At 40.6% G+C, this 27,839-nt stretch overlaps 1 protein-coding gene across 1 annotated transcript; it reads right to left on the reverse strand.

Annotated features, from left to right (window-relative positions):
- Positions 1 to 2,182: 2,182 nt before the first annotated feature.
- On the reverse strand, positions 2,183 to 22,389 carry acanb (aggrecan b). Its single transcript, XM_030731844.1, has 19 exons — positions 22,328 to 22,389; positions 16,703 to 16,781; positions 15,125 to 15,508; positions 14,707 to 14,881; positions 13,789 to 13,916; positions 13,370 to 13,663; positions 12,542 to 12,742; positions 11,860 to 12,034; positions 11,510 to 11,637; positions 11,072 to 11,365; positions 9,416 to 9,514; positions 9,042 to 9,146; positions 7,469 to 8,611; positions 7,237 to 7,350; positions 6,962 to 7,120; positions 6,266 to 6,348; positions 5,966 to 6,110; positions 5,642 to 5,824; positions 2,183 to 4,446 (listed from the first exon to the last, which is right to left on the reverse strand). The coding sequence occupies exons 2-19, from the start codon at positions 16,776 to 16,778 to the stop codon at positions 4,355 to 4,357; spliced, it is 3,978 nt and encodes a 1,325-aa protein (XP_030587704.1). The 5' UTR covers positions 16,779 to 16,781; positions 22,328 to 22,389; the 3' UTR covers positions 2,183 to 4,354.
- Positions 22,390 to 27,839: the final 5,450 nt, after the last annotated feature.

A 27,839-nucleotide genomic window follows, 5' to 3' on the forward strand; every position in this document is an offset into this window, starting at 1 on the left:
AGTGTTGACAGGGACTAGAAAGGGAGAGCATATTTCTCCCTTATTGAATTCAGAATTTAATCCAGAATTGAATATAAAATCCTTCTTCTTAAATACAAGATCTTGACTAATCAGGCCCCATCTTATCTTAAAGACCTCATAGGACCATATTACCCCAGTAGAGCACTTTGCTCTCAGACTCCGGGCTTACTTGTGGTTCCTGCAATAGACCTAGGCTGCTGGGGAGTTCCCATGATGCATTGGGTATTTATTTTTACTCACCTGTTTATACACCACTCTGCATTTAATAATTAGTTATTGTCCTGTCTCCCTCCCCTCACCCTAAACTGGTTGCAGCAGATGACTGCCCCTCCCCGAGCCTGGTTCTGCTGGAGGTTTCTTCCTGTTAAAAGGGAGTTTTTTTTTCCCACTGTCGCCAAGTGCTCATAGGGAGTCATTTTGACTGTTGGGTTTTCTCTGAATTATTGTAGGGTCTTTACCTTACAATATAAAGTACCTTGAGGCAACTGTTTGTTGTGATTTGGCGCTGTCTCCAAACGTTTGACTGGTACTGTAAATAAAATTTAATCAGCTTGAATTGAAAATCTGAGCCCATCCATTAGGATTCTTCTACTGTCAACATCTTAACACAGAATTTCATAGAGACAGAACTAAGTTTTTATAAGCTAAAGAGCATTAAAAATGGAGATTTCTATTAGACAAAGTGGATACTGGCAAGAAGACATGGTAAATACTAAAGCATTTTTACAGTGTGCAGTAATGGAATCTGACTAAGGTATGAGTAACACTGTTAATTCTGCAAATGTCTCAACATACTATAAGAGCTTGCTAATGCTTTTGCAGTTCTACTAAAGGTCATGAAAAGCTTAAGTGAACCTATTATGGTTGTACTTGTATGTTATTTTTATTCTTGTACTCCTAACAGTGTTGCTATGCATTTTTCACAGTTCAACATAATCCTTATTTATCTTGTACTGGGCCCTGGTGCCGCCACTGAGTTCATCCTCTGTGTGAAACAAGCTGTTTAGGCTCTCATCGCCTTCCATGTAAGCCAACTTTCTTCTGATCGGCTGCACTTTATAAACAGAAGGTTGAAAACACCAAGTGGACGGGACTTCTGTGTTCACGCCCATAGCTGTTTATCTGCGATGACCCTGTTAATGACATCCCCTCTTGTTGATATACAGAGCCAAGTGTCTGGAACAGCTCATAGAGATTTCTTTCACACATGCTGATCTCATTATTTGAAACTTTGGCCATGTTTAATATGAGCGTCTATCACTGTAAAAGTATATATATATATGACAGAAAATAAGAAAAAGTGTGAAAGCTCCACTGCAGTGAATGGTTCTTAGTTATATACTGGATGTCCTTTAATATTTTCGCACTTCTTTTGCAACCTTCTTTAATCTGTTCAGTGAATTTCTTGATTGTTATAGATTGTAAACATCCACTAATAAGTGTGCTCACTAGCTGCTGATGCAGTTTCACTTCAAACAGGGGGGGTTGAGATGGGTTCTTGACCCATACAAAACAGGCACTGTATGTAAAGCTAGCACGCGCCACTCTGTCTGGGTACGATGTGCTTTTAGATGAGTGCAGTCAAGCGCACGTCCTGCATCCGGCTCTAAACAGGAGTCCCAGTGACTATGCAGCCAGCAGGTTTAAGAAACACCTGATGGACCAACATGAGTTGACACACAGAGATTTCATGCCTGCACACACTGGAACATACACCTCAGATCATTGCACACATATGTATCGTGTGATTGTGAAGGCAAACTCACCACACAGCTGTGTATGTGCATGAAGTCACACACAGCCTAAAATACACATGGAGCTACACTGCCTGTTAGAAACACACAGAGCTGATCTGTTTGCTGTGACTGCAGTGATGAAGGCGGTCCTTGTAGAGGCTGATGAAGGAGCTATTTATTGTGTGTTTTTTCACAGTTCATTTCCACAGGAAGGTAGAAACAAACTGAATGCCAGGTTTGTGCCTCTGGCTCCAAAGAGTTTACCTCAAGTTCAGCCACTTAAGGCAAAGATGCTTCCAGAAAATCTTCATACATTTACTACGAGCCATTTACAGTCGTTTTAATTGAAAATATTGACGACCTCCGAGTTTAAGAATGGGAAAAATTTCAAAGACGCCGATGATTCCAAGTTTTATTCAGTATGGCACATTATGGAATACTGTATGTTCACATCAGGAGTCGGGATCTGAACAAAGTTACAGCAGAAGCGATGATGTCTCCGCGATCAATTTGTTTTATTTTTTAAGAACCGGCAATTCACAAACATTGAAACAGACCCACACTTCATGTTGTGCTTTGAGCATATTGTGCACAGACTGCAGCACACACTAGGAGCATCCAAATGGATTAATTATAATTGCTTCTTTAAAAAAACAACAAAACAAAAAAACTACAAATATGTGCTCAAGCAAGTTATGCAGCTTGTGCGGCCCATGATCCACTTTTATATTTTGTGGTCTTTGCTGAATAGTGTGTGTGCGTGTGTGCGTGCGTGTGTGTGTGTGCGTGTGTGTCCATGAGAGACTGAGAAGTTTCAGTGTTTGTGATCTGTAAACAGCCAGATATGTTCTAAAATATCTGCCTCCTCTCAGAGCTGAAGCAAATCTTGACCTTAACAGGTCATGGTCAACATTTCAGAATCTTCTCATCCACCCCAAACTGAACTCTTCATATCATTTTTTTTTTTTTTCATAATTTCCACTGCTTCTAATTCCTCAAGTTTTAAAGAAGCACATTTCTGTTGATAATACCCTGTTACATGACACACAGCCAGAAACTTCCACAAAAAAAGTTAATAAACTAACAAATTGACAAATAAGTCGATGATGAATAAATCAAACAGTTAAATCGTGTGCTCTTTGTAAGTTATTGACAGATCCTGCTGTTCAGAGAATTCTGTTGAGAATATTTACAGTAAGAAACATATATTTAAAAAAAAAATAGGCCAAATACTGCCTTTAAGAAATGTACCCAACCTTAAAAACAATATGAGCACCTTTTCCTCCAGCAGATGGCAGGTGGCGCTGTTTGTGACACTATGAGGTGGAGTTGTGCACTGTCCTGGGCAACTTTCAGCAGGAAAGCCGGCCATGAAACACTTATTACCAGTTTCCACATGTTATGAGCTTGTCTTGAGTTTCTTTTTTTATTATTTTTTTTAAATTTAAGGTGCACTGGATTCAAATGATTCAAAAAGAAGTGACCAAAAACCTCCAAAGTGCATGAGTGCCGGCTATTTCAATCCAGGATTGTTGCACTTTAATCAAGAACTCTCTCCCATCATTATCAAATACAACAGCGCAATCATGTCGGTTTATCTGATGCTGTGGCGGAGAATTAGCACAGTGGCTGTCAAAGCTGAGGATGTGACAAAATGATTTAAGGGCTTGAAAGATGGTTTATAGTAGTTTTCAGATTATGGCACCACTGCAGGTAGGACGTGGACGACCGAGTGCAAACTATAGTCAAACTAAAGTGAAACAAAAATGAAAGAATATGATTTTTTTAAATAGGGAAAATAATGAAACAAGAGATAATCCTGACCTTGGAATGTTTTTCACCAACTGAAGTAGGGCTTTTTTTTCTGGTTTGAAAACATCTTTGCTACAGGATTTAAGACCCTGTTTCCTTTGTACCAATGTGTTGCCATGACTTCACTAATGTTTAAGGAAATATATAATTTTTTTTTCCAGCCTCAAGGCCTCCTTACTTCAAATCAACAGCTTTACTGCATCCTTTATGGGTGTCACAGCCAAAAGCTTTGATAACCGCTGTGTTGGTCTAGATTGTAAGACACAGCTTGTTTCACCGCTCTGAATCGCTCAGATTCTGTCCTTAGAGCCAAAGACCATAAAATAAGAAAAGAAAAGAAAAGAAACAGATCTAGAAAAATACCTAGTCTATAGTAACTGAATTTGACTTCAGAGAGCCAACACATTTACCAGGCTGTTTTGGACTTCGCACGTAACTCTTCACCCTCTCATCACTTGATAACAGTTTTATCTAGCTTACTGTGTCTGTAGTGCTGGCAGCTGATTGCAGAAAATAATCATGCATTGAGATTTTTTAAAAATACCAGATATTAGCTATAAATTAAATGTTATAAATACAAAGAAAAGTGCCTTAAGTAGGTGGAGAGTGACTCAAAGTTCAAAAACTTCAGTTAATTACACGATCACCGTCTAAATTTGCTTTAATTTGTGAATATCCATGGTAGGGAATGTTATCTTTTTTGGTCGGGCATTTGCATTGGTGTCCATGCTTCTTTACAAAAGGGGTCCTTTGTGGCTCTCTGTTGTATGTCCTTTCAGCGCTGCTCAGGGCAGTTTCCTCTGCTCCTGCTGGCTGCTCGCTCCTTTACTCCTTCTCCTGAGGGATCTTTTGTATAGCCTGTTATTGTTGGCATCGCCTGGGGGGAGAAAAGGTACACATACTGATGACATCATGCAAATCTGAGGTGCCAGAAGACTTATAAATTACCATGCAGCGAGTGACATGGTTTCAGAAACTGCCATGTCGTCTACATTGGTGTAAAAATGCTACAGGAGGGACGTTGTCTGTGTACAACACATTACACCTGCCACACTCTAAACCAAGTTTCACACACTTTAATATTTGTTTCAAGATTTCTATGTTCTCCATTAGCTTTGGTTCTCCATGTCTAGTTCAAGAATAGATCCAAAACAATCACAAGGGACACCCGGGTATCTTAGCGGTTTAAGTCAGTTCAATCAGGGAACTTTGCTGTATATGATCCCATACTGTCTTACCACTTCCTGTAGGGGTTATGCAGCAGGCTAGAACATTTTGCTGAAATTTCATTGCAGTGACTCAAAATGGTACTCAGTAGTTTGTATGGCCCCCACGTGCTTGTATGCATGCCTTACAACATAAGGGCATGGTCCTAATGAGATGATGGATGGTGTCCTGCAGGATCTTCCAAATCTGGACCAGAGTATCACTGAGCTACTGGACAGTCTGAGGTCCAACCTGGCAGTGTTGGATGGACTGAAACATAATGTCCCAGAGGTGCGCTATTGGATTAAGGTCAGGTGAGCGTGGGGGCCAGTCAGTTTTTTTTTTTAGGCAGCACAGTGGAACAGTGGTTAGCACTGCTGCCTCACAGATAGAATACCATCGGGAAGGCCTAGGTTCGATTCCACCTTGGCCCAGGCCTCTCCCTCTCTCTGTGTGGAGTTTGCATGTTCTCCCCGTGCTTGCGTGGGTTTCCTCTGGGTACTCCGGTTTCCTCCCACATTCCAAAGACATGCACTTACTGGGGTTAGGTTAATTGGCTACTCTAAATTGCCCATAGGTGTGAATGTGAGTGTGAAAGGTTGTTCGTCTCTCTGTGTTGGCCCTGCGACAGGCTGGCGACCTGTTTAGGGTGTACCCTGCCTCTCGCCCTATGACAGCTGGGATAGGCTCCAGCCCCCCCGCGACCCTAAACAGGATAAGTGGAAGCGAATGGATGGATGGATGGATGTATTGGTTTTTAAAAAAAATATATAATGCATTTTTTAAACTATATTTTGGTGTTATAGTTTGTTACATACACCTGCTGTTCTATTTTTTTTTCTTTAACAATATGAATGATAAATCACCTTCTGTACATTTCACTTGTGGCTCGTCCCACTGCCCGTCTGCCATACAGCGTATGACAGGCAGGTGGCGCTGTTTGTAGCCTGCGTCACACTGGTAGCGGACTGTAGAGTTGACAGGGTAGCTTGCTCTGATGCTGCCCATTGGCCGGCCATGTTCCACCTCCGGGGGAGTGCCACACATGACTGACAGAGAAGAGTGAAAATTAAATGTACAGTAATGAACAACAACAATGATATTTGAATGAACTGATAATGTTAAGGAACAGTTGGTGTTACAATGTTTCTCATATTAATAATAATATATTATTAATCCAGCAAACTTACGAGGTCCAAGCTTGCAGGTAAAAGGAAGGTCGTAGTTGCAGGGCACATCATTCCACTGTCCACCCTCATGCCAGATCATCACCACACAATCCTCCTCAGAGTTGAAGTAGTTATCTGGTTGGTTGGGCCTCCAGTTCTCAAAAGTCTAAATGCATTACAGAACAATATTTTGCCAGTAAGAAACTTTAATATGAAGTAAAGAAAAAAAAAGAAGCTCCAACTATGGAAAAGAGAATAAATAGTTCTGACAGATTAGGTTTGTCAAGAAGGTGCTATGACTTCCAGAGTGCACAAACTCACCAGGGGACTCCCATCTGTCCAGCGGAACTCATTCTGCACATCTCTGTCACTTAGTCCAATCCACTGGTAGTCCTCACCATTAGCTGTTGAGCAATGACAAAAACATTTTACCCTTTCAAACAAATGTAACATAACCTTCCCATCATTTGTGGCAGCACCCCTCTGATGTGATGTGACGTAGTGGTTTACCACTGTTACTTCATAGCAAACACAATACCCTGATGATGTATTTGCTCCCTTCCTGACTTCTTTTTTTTGGGGGGGGATATTTGTCGCACTTGCATGTATCAGATCAGCAAATAAATTTAGATATTAGACAAAGATAACCAGAGTAAATGCAAAATATAGTTTTAAATGACGATTTAATTTATTAAGAGAAAAAGTTATCCAAACCTACCTGGCTCTGTGTGATAAAATAATTGCCCCTAAAGCAAATAACTGGTTTTGCCACCCTTTGTCAGACAGGTTCTATTTAATCGATTTCTTGATTCAGCAGGTCTGACAGTAATCAGGCCTGGGTGGAACTTTTTCCATGCAGGTAGATTTTGATAGATTTTTTCCATAATAAATGAAATAATTCATTTAAAAATGTAAGTGTGACAAATATGCAATAAAATAAGAACTCAGTAAGGGGGTAAATACTCACAGCATTGTATCATGTCAAACGCTGGTAACTTCTGTCCAACAGTTACTTACAGATGAGAAACTGCTGCTCTTCCTGGGAGCTGATGCTGACCAGGTGGGCATTGAGTTCCTGACAGCGTTGCTCAGCTTCAGACCAAGTGTCTCTGTCTCCAAAGTGGAGGTAACAGCTGCCCATAAACTCCATCCAGCCGTCAGGACAGCCCTGCACAGCTACACACATTTGAAGAAAAATCTTTAAAATAAATTAAAAAAAAATATGCACCTTGCTAAAGATATCTAGCTTCTCCAACTTTTTCAGCTTTGTGTACTGTTGTTTATTGACTCACGTGTTGAGCAACCTTCACCAGTGAAGCCATTAGGACACTGACACACAGCAAGCCCTCCTTGCACAGAGCAGGATCCTAAACCACAGAGGTTTGGATCACAGGGGTCTACAGAAGCTTATAGGAAGGAACAATAGGCATTAAATTTAACATGAGTAATAATGCAGCTACACTGCTTGAAAAATAAGGTTCTTTCCTAAAATATGGGCCATGTGAACAACAGCAAAGAACATACCTTTCTCCACTGCAGGCTCCTCCACAACAGCAGGAGTGATTAATGACACAGATGGTACTGTGGTTGGGCTGGTGTAGTCTGCATCTGGAGTCACTACATAAATTGCTGTGAGCCCCTCCTGGACTTTTTCCTCAAGTTCTGATTGGTCGTACTCGAGGTAACTCTGCTGCTCCTCCTCAGCCAAAGTGGCTCCACTTCCCACACGTTGCAAAATTGGATCTACAGTGTCAATGAATTTGTAGTGGATCCCTGAACCACTTCCTTGCCCGCTTATCTCCACCACACCCCTGCCGTGCTCAGGATGTTGTACCACTGACGGTACAATAATTTCTGTCATTTCATCACCTGGTACATAGATAACATCAACAAGATGCTGGAAAGGGTGTCCAGAGGCAGAGCCACTGGAGGATGGAAAACCGCTGGGAAACCCACTAGAAAGGCCACCTGATCCAATGGGATATCCAGACTCTAGAGGTGGTATGGCTGTTAAGTCAATGTGACCTGAAAACTCTTGGGAGCCTGATGCAGACATGCCTCCTGATCCTGATACACTGATATCAATTCCTGCCTGGCCGAGCTCCTGCTCAGTGGCCTTTTGGTGGGTTTGTGAAACTTCCACCATCTTTCTATCCAACATGATTATCATTGGGTCTCCACTGCTACCACTGATGTCTCCACTTCCACTGGGTAAACCCGATCCAGATATAATGAAGCCAGAGTGTTCTCTGTCAAACCTTTCCCCAGATCCAGATACACTTCCAAGATATCCAGATGCACTTCCCAGATCTCCAGATGTCCTCCCTACATCTCCAGATGTACTCCCCAGATCTCCAGATGTTCTCCCTAGATCTCCAGCTGCACTCCCTACATCTCCAGATGTACTCCCCAGATCTCTAGATGCACTACCCAGATCTCCTGATGTGGAGATGACAATATTTCCCACTTCTAACTCCTGTGGTCCTCCAGAAGCAGACTGGTCTCCAGATAAGATATCAGTGTGTCCACTTAACTTGATGTCCACTCCCGACCCAGATGCATCACCACTGGTGGCGGAGGTGCAAGACTCCCCAGAGATGTCCCCACTGGCTGAATGATCAGCTGAACCAGAGCATGGCACATCAACTGGGACCGGAATGGTTTTCACTGTGGAAAATAGTAAGAATACATCAGTTTGTTGTATCTTAGTACAATAAGCCTATCATAAAATGCTTATTGTACTAATGGTGATTAAAAGAGAATTTAGTAATATTTTTTTTGATCAGTTACTGGCACTGAAGAAGTTTGTCAGTTTTATTTATTATTGTTTATTTTTTGGGTAGGGAAGTGGTGAATAGCCCACTGTGTAAGTCAGCGATCCTAATATCCTATAAATATCCTGTCAGTTTTAGGACTCATATATATATATATATATATATATATATATATATATATATATATATATATATATATATATATATATATATATATATATATATGTTCTAATCATCACAAACCTTTAACAGGTAGAGTAACATAGAGTAACATCAAGATGGCTGATTAGATTGATTGACACAGTTGTTTCCAGCTGTCTTACCTGTAGGAATAACTCGTTGAGGTGTGATGACTGTCTCATTGATAAAGTCGGTATCAGTGATGTTTAACCTGACTTCAGTTTCATTGTAGTCTACAGTTGTTATAACTGCATAAAAGCAAACAAAACAAAGTATAAGATCACTGAAGTACAGTACATATGAGCAAACTGCTTATCACCAGTTTGAGAAAAGGCCTTGTTTTATATTCTTTTTAACAAAAATTATAAAGTTGTTGAAGGCAATACTAGCTAACAAATGTCCCTCGCTGCATGATGCCATTTGTTGTGTTCTTTTGTTGACTTAATATTACAACTGTAACACTAAGCCACAAAAAGAACCAGGATTTTAAAGAACTAATTCCATGCATCTGTCTTACCAGTGCTATCGATGGTAGTTATTGTCTTGTTGATAACATCCTCTGTCGCGATGGTCAGATTTACACTGGTTTCATTGTCAACATGAACGGCAACTTCAGCTGAAAGAGATAAGTTGCAGTGAAAAGGTGGAGTTTTAAAGAAGGCTGAGATACTGGATGCCAAAACATGCAAGTTCCATTGACAACATTGTATCAATGTAATAAAAATATACATCGAACATAACATTACAGACAACACAGCAACATCACATCCATATTCTTTTGAGTATTTATCTTCATCCGTTCATCAATTATGGTTTACTTTATTTCTGCAACTTTTCCACTCTTTGAAGTGTCCATCAACAGCTGATCCTAATTTTAAACTACACTATTGTGCCAAAGGTATTCACTCAGCCATCCAAACGATTGAATTCAGGTGTTCCAATCACTTCCATGACTGCAGGTGTATAAAATCAAGCACCTAGGCATGCAGACTGCTTCTACAAACATTTGTGGAATAATAGGTCGCTCTCAGGAGCTCAGTGAATTCCAGCGGGGTACCGTGATAGGATGCCACCTGTGCAACAAGTCCAGTCATGATGACTATATGACTACCTGAGCTAAAGGGGTGGCTGTAGCTCAGGAGGTAGAGCAGGTCATCTACTGATTGGAAGGTTGGCGGTTTGATCCCTGGCTGCTCCAGTCTGCATGCCAAAGTATCCTTGGGCAAGATACTGAACCCCAAGTTGCTTGGACTGTGAATGTTTGATAGCACTTAAGTATAGAAATAAGTGCTTGTATGTTGTATAAAGCACTTTGAGTGCTAAAAATAGAGCAGAAAAAGTGCTATATAAGAACCAGTTCATTTAACATTTATTATAACAAAGTGGGAGCAATCGGGAATGACAGCAACTCAGCCACAAAGTGGTAGGCCACGTAAAAAAACACAGTGCATAGAGAGCTTCATGGAATATGTTTCCATGGCTGAGCAGCTGCATCCAAGCTTTAACCAGATGCTGTGGTGTAAAGCACACCGCCACTGGACTCTAGAGCAGTGGAGATGTGTTCTCTGGAGTAATATCCAACATCAGTGTCTGACCTCACAAATGCGCTTCTGGAAGAATGGTGAAAAATTCCCATAAAGAATTTTTTTTTTTTTTGTGGGAAACCTTTCCAGAAACATTAAAGCTGTTATAGCTGCAAAGGGTGTGATGACAACATATTAAACCCTATGGATTAAGAATGGGATGTCACTCAAGTTCATATGCGTACATAGGCAGATGAGTGAATACTTTTGAAATCAGAAATCAGAAATCAGAATCTTTATTGTCATTGTACACAGAAGTTGCACAACGAAATTTAAAATGCATTCCTTTTAGGTGCCTCAGACAATAAATAATAAAATAATAAAAATATGAGTGATAAAAATGATTACTAAAATACAGTGCACAATAGTAAATTAAGATGAATCTAGCCCCAATACACACAATATATATGGCAATATAGAGTATCTATATATTTGTAGATATTCCAGTATCCCTGGTTGGGAATCACTGCAATAGTACTAAAATGGTTTTCTACATCAGAAAAAAGGTAAGTGTCTCTATATCACTTTGAGCTTGAGAGACACTTCCTCTTTTTTGCACAGAAATGAAACCACACTTAACACGTTCCCACCTCTGAAACAGTAGGCATCATAGCGTGAGTGCTCATCAGGGAAGCCTGTCTGGTTGGGGTAGGCGTAGATGGTGTGGACTCCCACCTGGTTGCCTCCACAGTGAGACCTGGGGGTTGTGATAGGGTAGCGGACACTGCGGTCCATGAGCCAGCCTGGATTGCACTTGTCAAGTCCTTGATTCCAAGCAGCATAGAGCTGTCCGGGAGTGGCCAGGGTGGTGTTAAGGTTCTCACAGTGCTGCACAGCTTCCTCGTAGGAGAAACTGTCATAGTCGCTGGTGAAGAAGACCACACCTGATTGGGAGAAAAATGCACCAACATTCAGAACTGGTTAAACGCAGTCATTGTGGAAGAGATAGATATTAAAGTTTCCTCTATAGTGTAAATACTTGTAGTTTGACCTCCTTGGGATTTAAGAGGATGCTCAGAGCTCCTCACCTGTCAAAAGTTCAACATAGCAGTACACATCATAGAGTTCACTGGCTGGTCTCAGACCATAGGATCTGACTCCCGGGAGGTGTGGCAGATTACCAGCACAGTTTTCTCTGGGTGACACAATTGGATACCTGAAGATGAAAGAGAGTGTAGGTGCAGTTTAATAAGGATATAGTTAGTTGTACATTAAGAGGTGCGATCCAATTTCATGTCATTATGAGAGTTGCAGTCAGGAACCCAGAACAAACCTTTCTCTGTGGGGAAAAAAAATGTACCTAATCAAACTGAAGCTCGCTGTACTCTACGGCAAAGATAAAGTATATTTTGATGTATATCTATCCTACATGTCTCACCGGACAGTTTGATCGCGCAGCCAGCCGGCGTCACATTGATGCAGACCTTTCTCAAAGGCCGCCTGAAGCTGCTGTGGACTGGCAATGACTGCCCCAATGTTCTGGCAAGCCTGCTGAGCCTCTAAAAACGTTAGAGTATACCGACCAGTGATGGGTCGATAGTGAAACACAACACCTGGGACAAGAGGAGGAGAGAAGAAAGAAAGAGTCTTCTTATCACATTTTGCAGTAATTTTCATTTCGTTAAACCAATTAAGTCCTTCTCTCCTCTTTTACAGAGACAGAGGGTGCTGATTTACTCACAATATGAACATTCAGAAGTTGTTTATTGGTTACCCTGTCAGTAACTGCCGTGACAGAGTGGGATTTCATGCCAACAACAATCTGCTGGCATGCATGAGAGGATTTTGTGGTGTTTTTAGAAACATTGAAGTAAAAACTGTTCGTTGTTTGGATGTTCATACTGAATAAATAACAGAAATATAATACTTGCTTCAGCAGTGATCATCACTAAAGACGATGAACTTTGATGACTCATTAGTATCCTTTGTGGTCTTTGTCATATTTTTGTTTGCTTCACTGTGTATTCCTTAGTTCTCATTCATTCTTGTGAGTTTTACTCTTTTAATACTTTTAGGATTTTTGTTATCGGTCGCAGCATGTGAGTGCATAACCAATTTACCGGTGGGAGCCATGGGTGCATCTATATCTGGCACACTTGGTGGTACGGGTATTGGAGAGAGAGTTTCTACTTCTCCAGTTTTGGCCTCGTGATCCCCAGGTGAAGAGGTGATGCCCGAAAACACCTCAACAGCAGGTGTGATGGAGATGATGTCTGGGAAAGGAGTGGTCCTCCCAGGCACGGCGCCTATATCCTCATCAGCTAAGGAGATAAAATTGCATTACTGACACATTTTTATGGTCTTGGCAGTCGACAAGTCTAGAGATTTACACATCCAATTAGCAAACACCTCACACATTTCATTAAATTACAGTCAAATGAAAAATAATATTGACGTTTTCAGCGTATTTGAAGAAGCAAACAGTGCATTATATTTGAAATTATGTCTACATAAATAAAAGCGATATTCTAAAAGTATGTCAAGTTTTTATTACATTTTCATAAAACAGATTTCAAAAACTCACATGGAAACAATAAGTAGATCATTACATTTACCACACCTTAAAGTCCACAAAATTAGAATGAGCAGCACCATTTTTAGGTACTAGTACTCGCTACCTCTAAGGCGTGAGATGTAAACGTGTCTGAAACCTCTGACATCTAGGGATTAGGGTCTCTTTGCTGCTATAAGCTCCGCATTAGATCTAAACACTGTAAACTGCAAGGAAAATAATTTAAAAGGAGCTTGAAGGGCTTCCGCTGCAATTTAGCCCACTATTAATACAAAGATGATTCTCCAAAAACCCAAAATATATCCAGCAACATATAAGCCATATAAGCCTTTTGGAATTGTGTACAAATATCTGTCAGTTTTCCCCAAAAACTTGCCTTGGAAGCAAATGGCATCATAGCGAGAGTCTGGATAGGGGTATCCAGTCTGGTTGGGGAACAGGTAGACTGTTCTCACTCCGAGGAGCCCCCCTCCACACTGAGGCCTGGCGATGTTGATGGGGTAGCGTACGCTGCGGTCTGCCAGCCAGCCAGCATTACACACATCCATACCATTCTTCCAGGCAAGGTAAAGCTCTCCTGTAGTGGCAAGTCTGGCACCAAGTTTAGTACACTGATCTCCTGCCTCGTAGAAGGTAAACTTCTTTATAGACATAGAGTAGAAGACTCTGCCTGGGAGGAGAGAGGATTGAAGAAGAGAGGAAAACACAGTGACGTAAATGTATGCAGTTTTTTGTGCTGTGAGGTTTTCTGTGGGTCAGAGAGCTTTTATATTCACCCTTGTTTGCTTAGCTTACCTGACAGCTTCTCAGCAAAACAATACACGTCATAGGTCTCATTGACGTCTCTCACTCCATAGGTCCTGACACCAGGAAAGTTTTCCTTGTCTCCATAGCAGGGTTCCCGTGGCTTATGGATGGGGTACCTTAAGGAAAGAAGAGAAATGACTTAGAAACTGGTGAACATTAAGCCCAGCAAAGTAGCTGCTATTTAAATCCATCCATCCATCCATCCATCCATCCATCCATCCATCCATCCATCCATCCATCCATCCATCCATCCATCCATCCATCCATCCATCCATCCAATTTTGAAACTGTATTTACATCTTGGGACCATGGAGATACTGGACAACCTACCCACCAGTTTCCAACGATCTCTTCTTCTAGTGCTCTCTAGCTCACTCCCTGTGTGTGTGTGTGTGTGTGTGTGTGTGTGTGTGTGTGTGTGTGTGTGTGTGTGTGTGTGTGTGTGTGTGTGTGTGTGTAGGTGCTGTGGTGACCCTTGACACTACTATGTTGTCAAAAGATGTGTTAGTTTAACTTAGTGATTCTAAACTGTCTGTAGTCATTGTGAAAATGTGTGCTTGTCTGTAGCGCTCTGTTAGCCCTGTGAAAGAATAGTACCCACACTGTGTCCTGTAACTATTTCAAGCATTGATGTATAACATTATGGTAGAGGTTCATTTGGGCCTTCTGGTGTATGGTTTCCTTGTGCCTGTGTTGGTTTTTATCTTTTCACAGATTGAAACGTGCGGGTTGGGCAGATTAGAAACTCAAAATCAATGAGTATCATTTTCTGTGATGTGTGTAAGCCTCGTGATGGACTTGCTCGTCTTTTACCATACTTTTCTCTGCCACGAGAATTTGGCTACCCTCCGAGCTTCTGCAACAGTGACAAGCATTTTAAAACTTTGATAAATGGGTCAACACTACCTGACTGTCTGATCAGAAAGCCATCCAGCATCACATTGGTGGTATCCATCATCATACGCAGCCTGGAGCTGGGCTGGGGTAGCGATGGTGGCACTGTTCTGGATACAAGCTGCTTTGGCCTTCTCAAATGTCAAGGTGTAACGGGTGGAGATGGCACGATAGTGGAACACAATACCTATGAGACACATAAAGTTAGTGGAGGACAGACAGTAAGCTGATGAAATATCTCTGTGCCTATTGATTATCATTCGATAACTTTTTTACAGACACTGCTTTTTATGTTCAAAAAGGTGCAGGGTTGGTAACTTTCAGTTTGAGACAGCCTTAAGAGGGAGTTTGCTGTTGGACATTGATTGCTTGCTACTTTACATACTAATGAAGTAAACTGAATGAAATTGTTAATGGTTTTGTATCATACCCTGGACCTGGATTTCCACAGAATCGGAGTTGTCCTTGATGCCATGCATCACCTCACAGCGGTAGGTGCCAGAATCTTTGGACCTGAGCTCTGTGATTTCCATGGTGGCATCAGTGGGCACCATCGGGTAGCTAATCATCATCACTCTGTCGAAATACTCTGGTTGCACATCAATTTTGCCCTCTGATGCCACTAAGATCGTGTGGACTTTATTTTTGGTGAGATAGGTCCATTTGATGCGGTGGGATAGCGGGGCAATCGTTGGGGCTCCAGGGTCATTGATGGTGTTATCCTGGAAGTAACATGGCACTACCACCTTTCCCCCAAGCAGAGGACGAAAAGGTGTCCCCACAGGAATGCTGACATGTAATGAGCCATCAACATCTGGAATAAAGATGGGCAAAAACTGTTTGTATTAAATAATCAAGGTGGAATCTAATATATTGTGTGATAAGTGTGAAATAATCAGAAACAGAAAGGAAAACAAAGCATTTAAAATATAAGATGATACAGGTCAGGGATCAAAATTAACCAGTTTGTGACACTGACAAGTTCGAATCCTTTAGCCGGAGGGTCAGTTGTGTCTTTCCATTGAAGCAGTAATCATGATACGTGCTTGACTGCTTATTAAGAACCATTGTTAAAGTGGAAAAAAGTGTAATCAGAAATAGATGAAAGTATCAGGAATCCAGCTGTAATTCTGAGCATCAAATCCTGGCAAGCCTGAAGGTCTTTAAGGAGGGCAGTACAAGGCACTCTCTAAAGCTGAATGTGGAAACAGAATCATTCGTATCCATAGCATGATCAGGCAAATGACCATCGCAAGATCAGTGCATCAAGGTTTATACAGATTCCAATCTGGTAGATAAATACTGCATACCTATAAGTGTCTAGTAGACTGTGGTAGAAGACAAATTACTGTCTTAAAGTGGGCTAAGACAGTCCAGTATTTAAAAAATACTATCAATTTGATTAATTCAAGTTTGAATTTTCTGATAGTAAAAAGGGTGTGTAGGTAATCTGTAAATGGCTACTCCTGAGTCCAGCTGCTGCATCAAATCCATTTTTATATGTATGCTCAGTCCTTAGGTTTGCATCTTTGTACAGAAGAATTTATACTGCAGCAGGATAATAAACCGTAATACAAGTCAAAGATTTTTAAAGACTAAATTATACCAAACAATGCTAAGTGTCATGGACTTTCCTCCCATTCAGGATTAACAAGCATACATCTTTTACAACCGCTTGCTGCCCCCTGGTGGTGAAAGTTTTTGTTAAATTCTTCAACAAAAAGTACCTTTAAGGCAGTGATTCTCAAATCCGGGCCTCGTGGCCCAGCGTCCTGCAGGTTTTAGATGTGTCCCTGAGCCAACACACCTGCTAATGATTCAGGTGTGTTGGATCAGGGACACATCTAAAATCTGCAGAACACTGGGCCATGGGGCCTGGATTTGAGAATCACTGCTTTAAGGGTTCAAGATTCACAGAACTTCCAAAAAATTTAATTTGAAAAAGAAAAAAGAAAAAGAAAAAAATAGAAAGAAAGCAATAAGAGCAAAGAACATTTTGGCCACTTACCATCATGGTCTTCAACAGATATTGTTGCCAAGATGAGTGGTAAAGACACACAGAGCAGAAACAGGGGCGTCATCATTACCTGAAAAACAGCCAATCCAGGAATCACCTTTGTGTAGACCATCACCAAAGTAAAGATCAGAATGTTAATGCTTATAGGCGTTTTGCAATTTTCATTATTTACTGTTCACAAGGCTGAAAAAAAAATTTGCATGGGCAAAGGATAACCAGGCAACTACAGACAGAATATAAAATAATACAAACTTTTAACCTTTTAAACAGAAACGCTTGTGTTTATGTGTTTAGTGCTAAAATAACTTCAGTGAGTAAGAAGTATGAATCATTCATCTCAAGTGTTTTTCCATTTGTAAAAAAATGGTTAAAAAAATGAATATTGAAGGCTGCTCTTTCAGGGAAAACTTTTCTATTGTCTTACTGTGTTTGTCCACCTGTAAGTGTGCTCAGTGTGTATGTTAAGTTAACTGTATATACTGACATACTGCTTTTACAGTGAAAGCATTCAAATACAAGCTTGGATCAAATATACTTCAGGGAGGGTGCTCTATGCCATAAATAATTTTTATTGATGTCCAATAGTTCCTCAAATGCTGAAACACACTTTACTGTAATTTCAGTCACTAAACTGGACCTCTCAACTGTGTTTGTACTGTTGTCTTTTGAAGCACTTTTAAAGTTACAGTGTGTAAAATCTCACCACTAGATGTCAGTAGTTTGCAGATTGCATTCAACTGAGCCTCCCAATTCAAGTTAGTAATCCTAGCTAGCGTGGCCACTGTAACACAAACAGCCCTGGCTTCTGTTCATCTGTAGTGAGTGTAGACTGTCAGTTTGCTCTTTATCTCAGCTGTCAGTATGTGTCCATGTCTATGTACTCTGGAGGACGCTGTAAAACTTTGTAAAAGGAGTCTAATACGAGTTGAAGCTCACTTCTGTCAGATGACTGTGATACCGAGGTGAGTTGTTGAGGATATCCTGAACTTTTCTGTCAGTAAGCGCTGCTGTTTTTGCCGCTGTCAGCAGCCGTTAACCGGTTATAGTTAAACTTTATTTGAAGTGGATGTAACATTGTTGCACTCAGACATTTAGCTAATAAACTCTCATACAATGTGAAAATGTAATCAAACTGTTTATCAGAGGGATAATATTAGCCTGTAACCAGCTGTTGTTGTCCGGAGGGTCACATGTCTAATTTGCTGACAATAAGTAATTGTGACAATACTGGGAATAAATAAGCTTGTTTATGTACTTTTTTATATGTTAGAGCCCTGACTTCAGTTCAGGAGATGAGGTGACGAGGAAGTGAATGACATTTTAGTCAAACTGTCTCTTTCCTTTGTGTGTTTTCTTCTTTGGTGAAGAAGACCCGTTCTCAGGAGATAAAACACAAGTATGATCCTTCATATCTTGAGTCTGAAGTAGCAGACACGAACTGAAATTTGCTTCCAGGCCTACAAGTTCTCATTTCCTCCACATTTGGGGTACTACACCGGTCTCTAAACACATACATAAAACAGGATTAGGCGGAACAGGGATGTCCATCTTGGCAACATGGCGGAACTGGAACACAAATGGAACGCCCGCTCTAAGGTATTTTTGATGGATTAGTGAGAACACATCAATTTGTTGAAAGACATAATTACACACTAATCAATGTATATTTATGAGTACAATATTATTTATTTCTGTTAAAATCAAATACAAAAGACCTATAATACAGTCATTTAACAAATGTAATAGCTTACCAGGGAGCTTTCCAAGAAGTCTGTGTACCAGTTATTTCATTAAATGAGAATCTATTATTATTTTATTTATATATTTACTAATTAGCAGATCTGTCTGCAAGATGCACCTACACAGTTTATAGATGTGCCCTGCTAACCAAGCTAGCTGATGACTTGGTACTTGTTTTTCTCATTCAAATGTGGTCAAGTGTAACGTTACAGAGGCTACATTCTTCTTTTACATACAGGCTGACAGATGTTTATGCTCTCCTCAGGGTGAATTGCAGCAACTTTTTTGTTTCTCTGACAATTTTTAATATAATTCAGTTAATTCAGGTCAAAATAAAAATGAACCATTATATAGTTTTATAACCAAATAACTGCAAAGGTAATTCCAAATAGCCTCAGATTCATTTTCTGCCTTCTGCTAATTAGCAAATACAGCTTCTGATAGTTTTTTGTTTTGCTTTTGTTTATTTTTTGGGTTAGAAAAGTCAGGCACCGGACACCTTCAGTTCAAAAACACAAGCTTCAGTATCACAAACTCACATCTGTCAAGCCCCAGCTACCACATTGCTTATTTTCTCTCAACTTTCCACTGCTCTGACGTGAAGCACAGTCAAACAGGCAGACCTGTTGCAAGTCCCGACTGAACCTTCATTGTGCTGCTTTTACAAGCACCGAGACAGGCGGCTGAACACTCCCGGTTTCTTCCAAACAGCCACAGAGGGACCTTTACAGCCAACAAACCTGAAGCTCACAGTCACAAAGTTTTTTTCTGACTAGAGATTAAGAGCCTCTGGAAAGGCCAAAAGAGAGCTCCGGTGAGCCTTCATATTTTCAGTGATTCAACATAAAATAAAAAAATATCAAGTGCATGAAATGCATGGCAAGATTGTGCAGAGTCATGCGTTTACATTGTACTGCATGAATGAGTGTCTGTGTCTTTGTGTGCACGTGCCCGGTGCTATCATTCTCAGAGCTCCACTAATCCGGCACACGCAGAAACCTACAGCAGGATTTGCCCTGCTGTCTAAGATCTGTCTGGCTGTCAGTGTTGGCTCAGTTTGGGAGGAAACACAAAATACCACACAGGAATGACCCAGGAATGATTGCACACAGTTATATTTTTGAGTCTGTTACACTCTGTCCATAGATCTTCTTATGAAACTTGGTCAAGAGGTTAAAGCAAAGGAAAAATAAATTAAAGTTTTGCCGTAGCTGCCAATCGACCACAGCGGAGGATACGTTCTCTGAGTGACGTTTTGCCTGAGATTATCCTTATCATCTCTGCCTTATTACCACATTACTAGTTTCCAAAATTGATTTCCGACAACCTTCTCCCATTGACTTATATTTACTGATGCGTATACTTAAGTAGTTAAAGTTAATAAAAAAAAATCAGTTAAAAGTCACATTAATATGTTCAAAAAGTTTAATGTCTCTTATTTAAAGTCCTTATAGACTTTTTTGTTACTGTTTTTGTGAATTTGATTCCCTTTCCATAATCAAACTGATGCAAGCTATGAACATATTCTGAATAAGAAGCAACTTACAGTAACAGAAACTGATGAGCTTGTTTTCTCCTGGTTTAGTTTACAATTCACAGTGAGGCCAAGTGTGGTGAAAAGGGTCCTTAAAACTTTCCAGCAGAGTCAAGTGTTGTTAAAGGGAACCTATTATGCTCATTTCAAGCTCCATTTTTTAAATTCTTGGCCTCTACTACAGTAGTTTGGCACAACTCACAGTTCAGAATAACCCCTTTTTATTACCTCTTTAGATGGCTACATTTCTCTGCCTGTGGTTTTGCTTAAAAGCACTGAATCTTATGACATACTACAGTCGTGATGGTCTTTCCACAGACAAAAGCAGCCAACAATCAGCAATCTCTCACAATGTATTAACACAGAGAAGGCCAGCAAAGTCTTTGCCCATTTCTCTAGCCAAACCAGCCCAAACCTTGCCTCTCTGTTGCTTAGTACCTAATCTCTCAGCAGATCTGCACTCTTTAAATGCATCATTTAAACTGTGGCACGTTTGTGAGCAAACTTTGCCAAGCCAGGTCAAACCAGTCAGCCCTCTCTCCACAGAGTGCCCATTCAGTCAGTGGGGTGGCTTCTACTCCCCTGTACAGCCACTGTGGTATGTTCTGCTCCCAGCTGAGGTAGAGGGCAATGAGGCCTTGTTCTGTCCTGTCAGCGGACAGGGGCGGGGCCTTAAGAGGCACAACCCTGCCAAGGTAAACACAAGGCGAGCATCCAGGGGAGCCCACCCCCCACCCAACCATCCCCGTGAAACCAGCACCACCACCTCACCCTCCACCCACTCTCCTCTAACCCTACAGCAGCAGAACAGAGTCGACATTGATATGTATCCACACACAGAAACACAGAGCAACACTCACTGATCACCGAGGGGATGTGTGGGAGCACACGTCTGATGCCCCTGGTAAAGAAAACCCACGGGAGTGTGTGTTCATATGCTGCTACAGACACGTACTGTAAGGCCTGTGTTTGAGAACACACACTGACTCTTGCACAGCGAAATGGGCGGAGGGCTAAAAATTCTTTTACTCAGGTGTTTTTGGGTGCGTTAATGCACGCCGAGGTACTCACCAATTTAAGATCAAAAACAAGTGCACGTTAGTTAGTTAAATGTGTCGCGTTGTCATATCCGTATACACACATGCACACACAGGCGGATATCAGGATGAAGCTCTGAGGTCTCAAATGGGAGTTGGTACTAAATAATGCAGAGTGTAAAGGTGTTTGCTTTAAATGAACCCTTTGTCAATTGTTTTTTCATTTCGACATCTGGGAATTACAATTCACAACGTGCGCTCATGCAGCCTGACGTAACCATAGTAACAGGATGTCACTCTACAACAGTAATGTCCTATACAGACCTATAAGTGTTTTCCCAGGAGAAAGAAATAGCAATAGCCAAACACAGAGCTGTTTCTCATCAGCAGCTCCACCAAGAATTTGAATTCAAAGGAATTATAGTAAAATTATTTACAATGCTTCAGATATTTTCTACTTAAGCCCTCAAAGACCCAAGACTTTGGAAAAAAAAATTCAGACCTTGTGTGACAATATATTATGTTATATAAGGGAGTGCTGCAGTGCATTTTAGTGTCTCACTGCATCGTATCCTGGGTCTATATCACTGTCAAACCCTTAGTAGGCACGGTAGAATAAATTTAAGGAGCCACTTCGTTAAACATTATAAGAACAAATAAAACAAAAATGTATTTTTTTTAACGTTCATCTTATATTTGCTTGCAAAATTACTAGATAATTTTACAAAAAAACTAAAATGACTTTTTAATTGGTTTGAATCAGTTAGCAGACACATGCGATCACAAGCCACAGGCCGTAAGTCCACCGGCCCTTCATGATGACTGAATACAGTGAGCACATCATTTAGATCACAAAGGTATTCATGACGCAGTGTCACAAAGAGGGCTGACATTAACTGATCAGCAGTCTAGTACACTTCATAATACAATATGTAATGCCTCCCACAATGCAAACTATTAAAATATTACTCACAACTGTGTAAATATGATTAAAAACCTTCTTCAACGTGGTAATAAAGCTTAGTGAAATGAAACAAAGATTTTAAGAGAAATTGGCTCAGCACCTCACAGAAGTCTCCAAACTGCCGTCGCATCAAGCGTTATCTCCTGTCTTCTTTTAGCTATTATCAACTAACCAGTTAAGAAGACTACAGAAAAAAAAATCAAAAAGTTACCTTTGGTTTGGCATCAGAATACCTCAATCAATACCTGTCCCCCAAGCAGAGGAGGAAGTGTGAACGTATCCCCTGAAACCTCTTTACAATATTCCTTGTTAGAGTTTCCAGTGGTGAGTTGTGAACGTACCGTTGATGCTGCAATGCTCCCAGTGCCAGCGACTACAGGGGCCTCTCACTCCTGCCTGTGTAGGAGTGCAGAAAGAAGCTCTATTCAAATTCTACCACACATTTAGATGTTGGAAAGAGTGAGGGAGGGAAAAGTCAGAGAGAGAGATGTGGTATCCTCCTGCCAGTTGGTGAGGTCATGCAAACAGCCCTGAATATCAAAGCTGAAGCACAGAATCAGTCGAAGTCTTCTGGTCAGTGTCAGATTTGTGTTGCGTTCTTGGACAAACTGGATGGAATTGAGGTTGTTGCTTCACAAAATCAAACTTTCAGAGGCTGATGTGTGATTTAGTATCACTGTCACATCCACAGATTGCTGTAGGGAGTATCCGAGCTGTTGCAATTATTGTTAAGTGTAATCTAAACCAATCAGTGACAGTCAGATGCATCTTAGGTGATCTTTGAACAAGAAAATCAGTCATGTATACTCCATAGACATTACTAATTTCTATTCACTAACTTTATTGCAGTTCTGATGTGAATTTTGACATTTTTATTTTGTCACTTTGCTTTTTTTTTTCTTTAAATCTGTTTTACTGAGCATTGCTCTTATTTTATCCACTTGCTTTAATTGTATCTAAGCTTATTTTTTATATTCTAATCTTATGTTTTCATTAATGCAAAATAATCCCAAATCCACAAAACAATTCAGTGATATGCAATTTGAAGGGTCAAATCACGAGGAAACAACTAATATGCAGCCTTTGCTTATGATACAGCAAAAAAAAAAGATGAGGAAAATAAAGCTCCCCGTGTCTGCGTGGAGTTCTGCTGTGTATTCCAGCTTCCTCCCACAGTGCAAAGACATGCGTGTTACGTTAAATGGTGATTCTAAGTTGGCCATGGATTTGAGGCAGATAAAGTGTTTAAAGTGTAAAGAGTGAGTCTAAAGTGCTTCGAGTGGGCAGCAAGACTAGGAAAGCTTTATATAAATGCTAGTGCACATCCACTGCCATTTGCCATTCTCTATAATAATGTTAGTGAGCTTAAATGAGTGCTTGGTAACAGGTGTTTGGAGTTCTGCAAGGTTTCTGATAAAAAAAAGACAAAAAAAAATCTTAAGCTGTGATTCTGTGAGCACGCATTTGCACGTATGCATGAAGGCATACAGCATCTACTGTGTCTGCCGGTGGTGTCTGTGTCCATTCAGCTTCGAGTTAAACATGCCAATGTTGGCCTGAGGTTGAGGAAAGGTGTGCCTCGCATTCGTCTCCCACCAAATTCTATTCAGAGGTGTAAATACCGGCTGTGTGTTCCCTGCACTCACTGACACACGCTTACCATGTTCATCATCAAAGGGGAATTTATTAACAGCTGATTTGCTCTAATTTTGCACTTATTTGCAGACTCTGTTTGTTCAGCACACAGACGAAATAGAAACATCAGATTTACTCACCATCATTCATGTCAATTTGCTGCTGGAGGTTAACATATATAAAAGAGAAGTACTAAAATGTGGATGCCTCACAATATGTTTTATAGGTTTATGCTGTAGCTTTTGATACACAGGGAAGGTTTGCGCGGCAAAATATGTTGTGTGTTCTTTTTTAAATCAACACCCCCCCACACACATTTATGGATATGTAGACTTGTAACTAGAGGTTTCAACTTACCGGCTCCACTGGAAAGCTAGAGTCAGACATCCTGGGGATTCCAAATTTGTCAAACAATGGTGGTTTTTATAAGACAATCAAAAAAGCGGTCAGTGACTAAGAATTGTGTAATAAGTAAAGGTGCCAATAGGCACGCCGCTTCTGTTGGATGCGTAAAAGGGAAACGTTTGCTCATTCATTTCATCCCACTAGTAGCTTCAAGTAACTCATTCATTTTCTGCTGCTGTGACCCGAGAGGGGCTTGTAGTGATTTGTGAGAAGGACTTTTCCTTTCTCGTGGTAAACACGGCCAAGACTGCCAGAGAGCCAAACTGTCCAGATGAAAAATGAAATGTCAGGCAAAGGAACATTATCTCAAACCACAAGACAATAGCATGCTTTGTTTCAGTTTGTAATATTTGCAATAACTGGTGTACCACATTTCTCTGAAACAAGGAGGATTAAGCAGCTTCTTAAAATGTAATTTTTCAGATGTCAGAATTACAGCAATAATATTTTCTAATGCCAGCTACAAATGAGCCTTCAGTCCCATGAAGCCTTCAGGCATGTTTTAAAGTTGGTCAGGGGCTTGTGTGTGCCTGTTACATTGTAGTGCATATAGCATGTTGCAGTGGCTAAATGGATGTCCATGCAGTTTTACTATTAACCACTGCTGGAAATACTGATGAAAAGAAACATCAGAAACAACTGAAAGCACAAAAGCAACTTTGGGTATTATTTATGCCAGTTTTTAACCTTTATTCATTAAAGAATGGTAAATGGACTAGTTCTTATATAGTGCTTTTCTACTCTAACTGAGCACTCAAAGCGCTTAAACAAAACATTTGCATTTACCCATTCATACAAGCACTTCCATCTGAATCTAAGCTAAGTGCTTTTACTGTCTAACATTCACACACATTCATATTCCAACGCTTCTAGTTGGAGAGCAACTTGGGGTTCAGTTATCTTGCCCATGGACACTTTGGGATGCAGCCTGGAGCAGCCAGGAATTGTTGCTCCGGGCTGACCTACTCTACGTCTTGAGCCATAGCCACAGCCAATGAAGCATAGTTGAAATCAGTAGACCTGATGTCTTTTGTCGTTGCTACCTCCCATCCATCTAATGATCGAAGTCATGGTAATCTGGGGCTTAATTTCTTTAAATTGTTCTTTTTCTATTTTGGAATGATTGTACAGCATACATCTTTAATGTTGAGGTCGAGGCTTAATGGGCCATTTTTTAATAACTGTGGATTCCTAGATCATCAGTTCAAACAACTGTAAATAAGTACAAGTAATTCAGATGTGTCACCCCTTTGCCAAGGTCTGGAAAAAGATCTACGCTGTCATCCTCAGATGGGATGTTCAGGAACAATCCAGGAACCACAAAGCCTCAAGCCTGCCACAAACTGGAGACTGCTGAAATACCAGTCCACAATGAAATGAGTTTTCCATCGCCATGGACCGACCAAGAAAGAAGCCCCTGCTCCAAAATCAACACCTTTAAGCTCGGCTGAAATTTACGGCTGCCCACATGGACGAGCCAAATGCCTTCTGGAGAAAGCTTTGTGGTCTGAAGAGACAAAAGTTGAGCTATTTGACCGCAATGACAAGAGGTACAGTGGCTTGCAAAAGTATTCATACCCCTTGAAATTTTCCATATTTTGTCACATTACAACCACAAACATAAATATATTTCACTGGAATTTAATGTGAAAGACCAACACAAAGTGGTATACAATTGTGAAGTGGAACGAAAATTATACATGATTCAAAACATTTTTTACAAATAAAAACTGAAAAGTGGGGTGTGCAAAAGTATTCAGCCCCGTTTTCTCTGAGTGCAACCAATTGCATTCAGAAGTTGCCTGATGACTGCTAATGACTAAAAAGAGTCCACCTGTGTGTAAAATCTAATCTCAGTACAAATACAGCTGCTCCGTGACGGCCTCAGAGGTTTGTGAAGAGAATATTGGGGAGTAAACAGCATTATGAAGTCCAAAGAACACACCAGACCGGTCAGGAATAAGGTTGTGGAGAAGTTTAAAGCAGGCTTAGGCTATAAAAAGATTTCCCAAGCTTTGAACATCTCACAGAGCACTGTTCAATCCATTATCCTGAAATGGAAAGAGTATGGCACAACTGCAAACCTACCAAGACAAGGCCGTCCACCTAAACTTACAGGCTGAACAAGAAGAGCACTGATCAGAGATGCAGCCAAGAGGCCCATGGTGACTCTGGATGAAATGCAGAGATCCACAGCTCAGGTGTGGGAATCTGTCCACAGGACAACTATTAGTCATGCACTGCACAAATGTGGTCTTTATGGAAGAGTGGCAAGAAGAAAGCCATTGTTAAAAGAAAACCGTAAAAAGTCCTGTTTGCAGTTTGCAGAAGCCATGTTGGGGACACAGCACACATGTGGAACAAGGTGCTTTGGTCAGATGAGACCAAAATTGACCTTGTTGGCCAAAATGCAAAATGCTATGTGTGGCAGAGAATTAACACTGCACATCGCTCTGAACACACCATCCCCACTGTCAAATATGGTGGTGGCAGCATCATGCTCTGGGGCTGCTTCTTGTCAGCAGGGACAGGGAAGTTGGTCAGAGTGGGAAGATGGATGGAGCCAAATACAGGACAATCTTGGAAGAAAACCTGTTGGAGTCTGCAAAAGACTTGGGACTGGGGCGGAGGTTCACCTTCCAGCAGGACAAAGACCCTAAACATAAAGCCAGGGCTACAATGGAACAGTTTAAAACCAAACATATTCATGTGTTAGAATGGCCCAGTCAAAGTCCAGACCTAAACCCAATCCAGAATTTGTGGCAAGATCTGAAAACTGCTGTTCACAAACGCTCTCCATCTAATCTGACTGAGCTTGAGCTGTTTTGCAAAGAAGAATGGGCAAAAATTTCAGTCACTAGATGTGCAAAGCTGGTGGAGACATACTGTAAAAGACTTGCAGCTGTAACTGCAGCAAAAGGTGGTTCCACAAAGTATTGACTCAGGGGGGCTCAATACTTTTGCACACTGCACTTTTCAGTTTTTTATTTGTAAAAAATGTTTTGAATCATGTATAATTTTCTTTCCACTTCACAATTGTATACCACTTTGTGTTGGTCTTTCACATTAAATTCCAGTGAAATATATTTATATATGTTTGTGGTTGTAATGTGACAAAATATGGAAAAGTTCAAGGGGTATGAATACTTTTGCAAGCCACTGTATGTATGGAGGAGTAAAGGTGAGGCTTTCAAACCTAAAAAGAAACCCAACAACAGCGACACAGCTCAGATTAGGTTTTGATTCACTTTTTCACGTGTTTTGTGAATTTAAATCTAATGATTATCAAACCATTGCTTTTACTGCATGTTTTGTTCGGTGGACACAACAAAGGAGACACACAAGGGACTGTTAGAGGAGGTAAATGTCTGAGATTAGCACGTTTACCCTCCTTATTGATGAGAATTTGGAAGAAGGCAAATGCACCTGCAGTATGTGTTTGGATATTTCCTGAAACAGTTGCTTTTGGAGTAGCAACCTTTTAGCTTCTAGGGTCTGCTAGAAAACTCAAGTAAGCATCAGTTCTCATCCTTTGAATAGCTTTAGTCATTGTCGTTACAATGTCAGGGCACTGTTGTCATGAGGAAGTGAACCACTTTTGTTTTTTTTTTCTGTGGCAAAAACTAAAACAGTTATTGTCTCATTTGCCTGAAATATCACAGATGTTGTTAAAATACTGAATGTACAATATGGGATTTGAATGTTGGGCTAACTGTACTTTAAGGTACATAAAGAGTCTCCAGAAACACACAGACAGTGTGTTTTCACAGTCTGGGTTGTAAAAGAATGTGTGTTTTCAGATTTGCTCACTCG

The sequence above is a fragment of the Archocentrus centrarchus genome, chromosome 6 (genome assembly GCF_007364275.1).
Source record: "Archocentrus centrarchus isolate MPI-CPG fArcCen1 chromosome 6, fArcCen1, whole genome shotgun sequence".
Classification (NCBI taxonomy): Eukaryota; Metazoa; Chordata; class Actinopteri; order Cichliformes; family Cichlidae; genus Archocentrus; species Archocentrus centrarchus.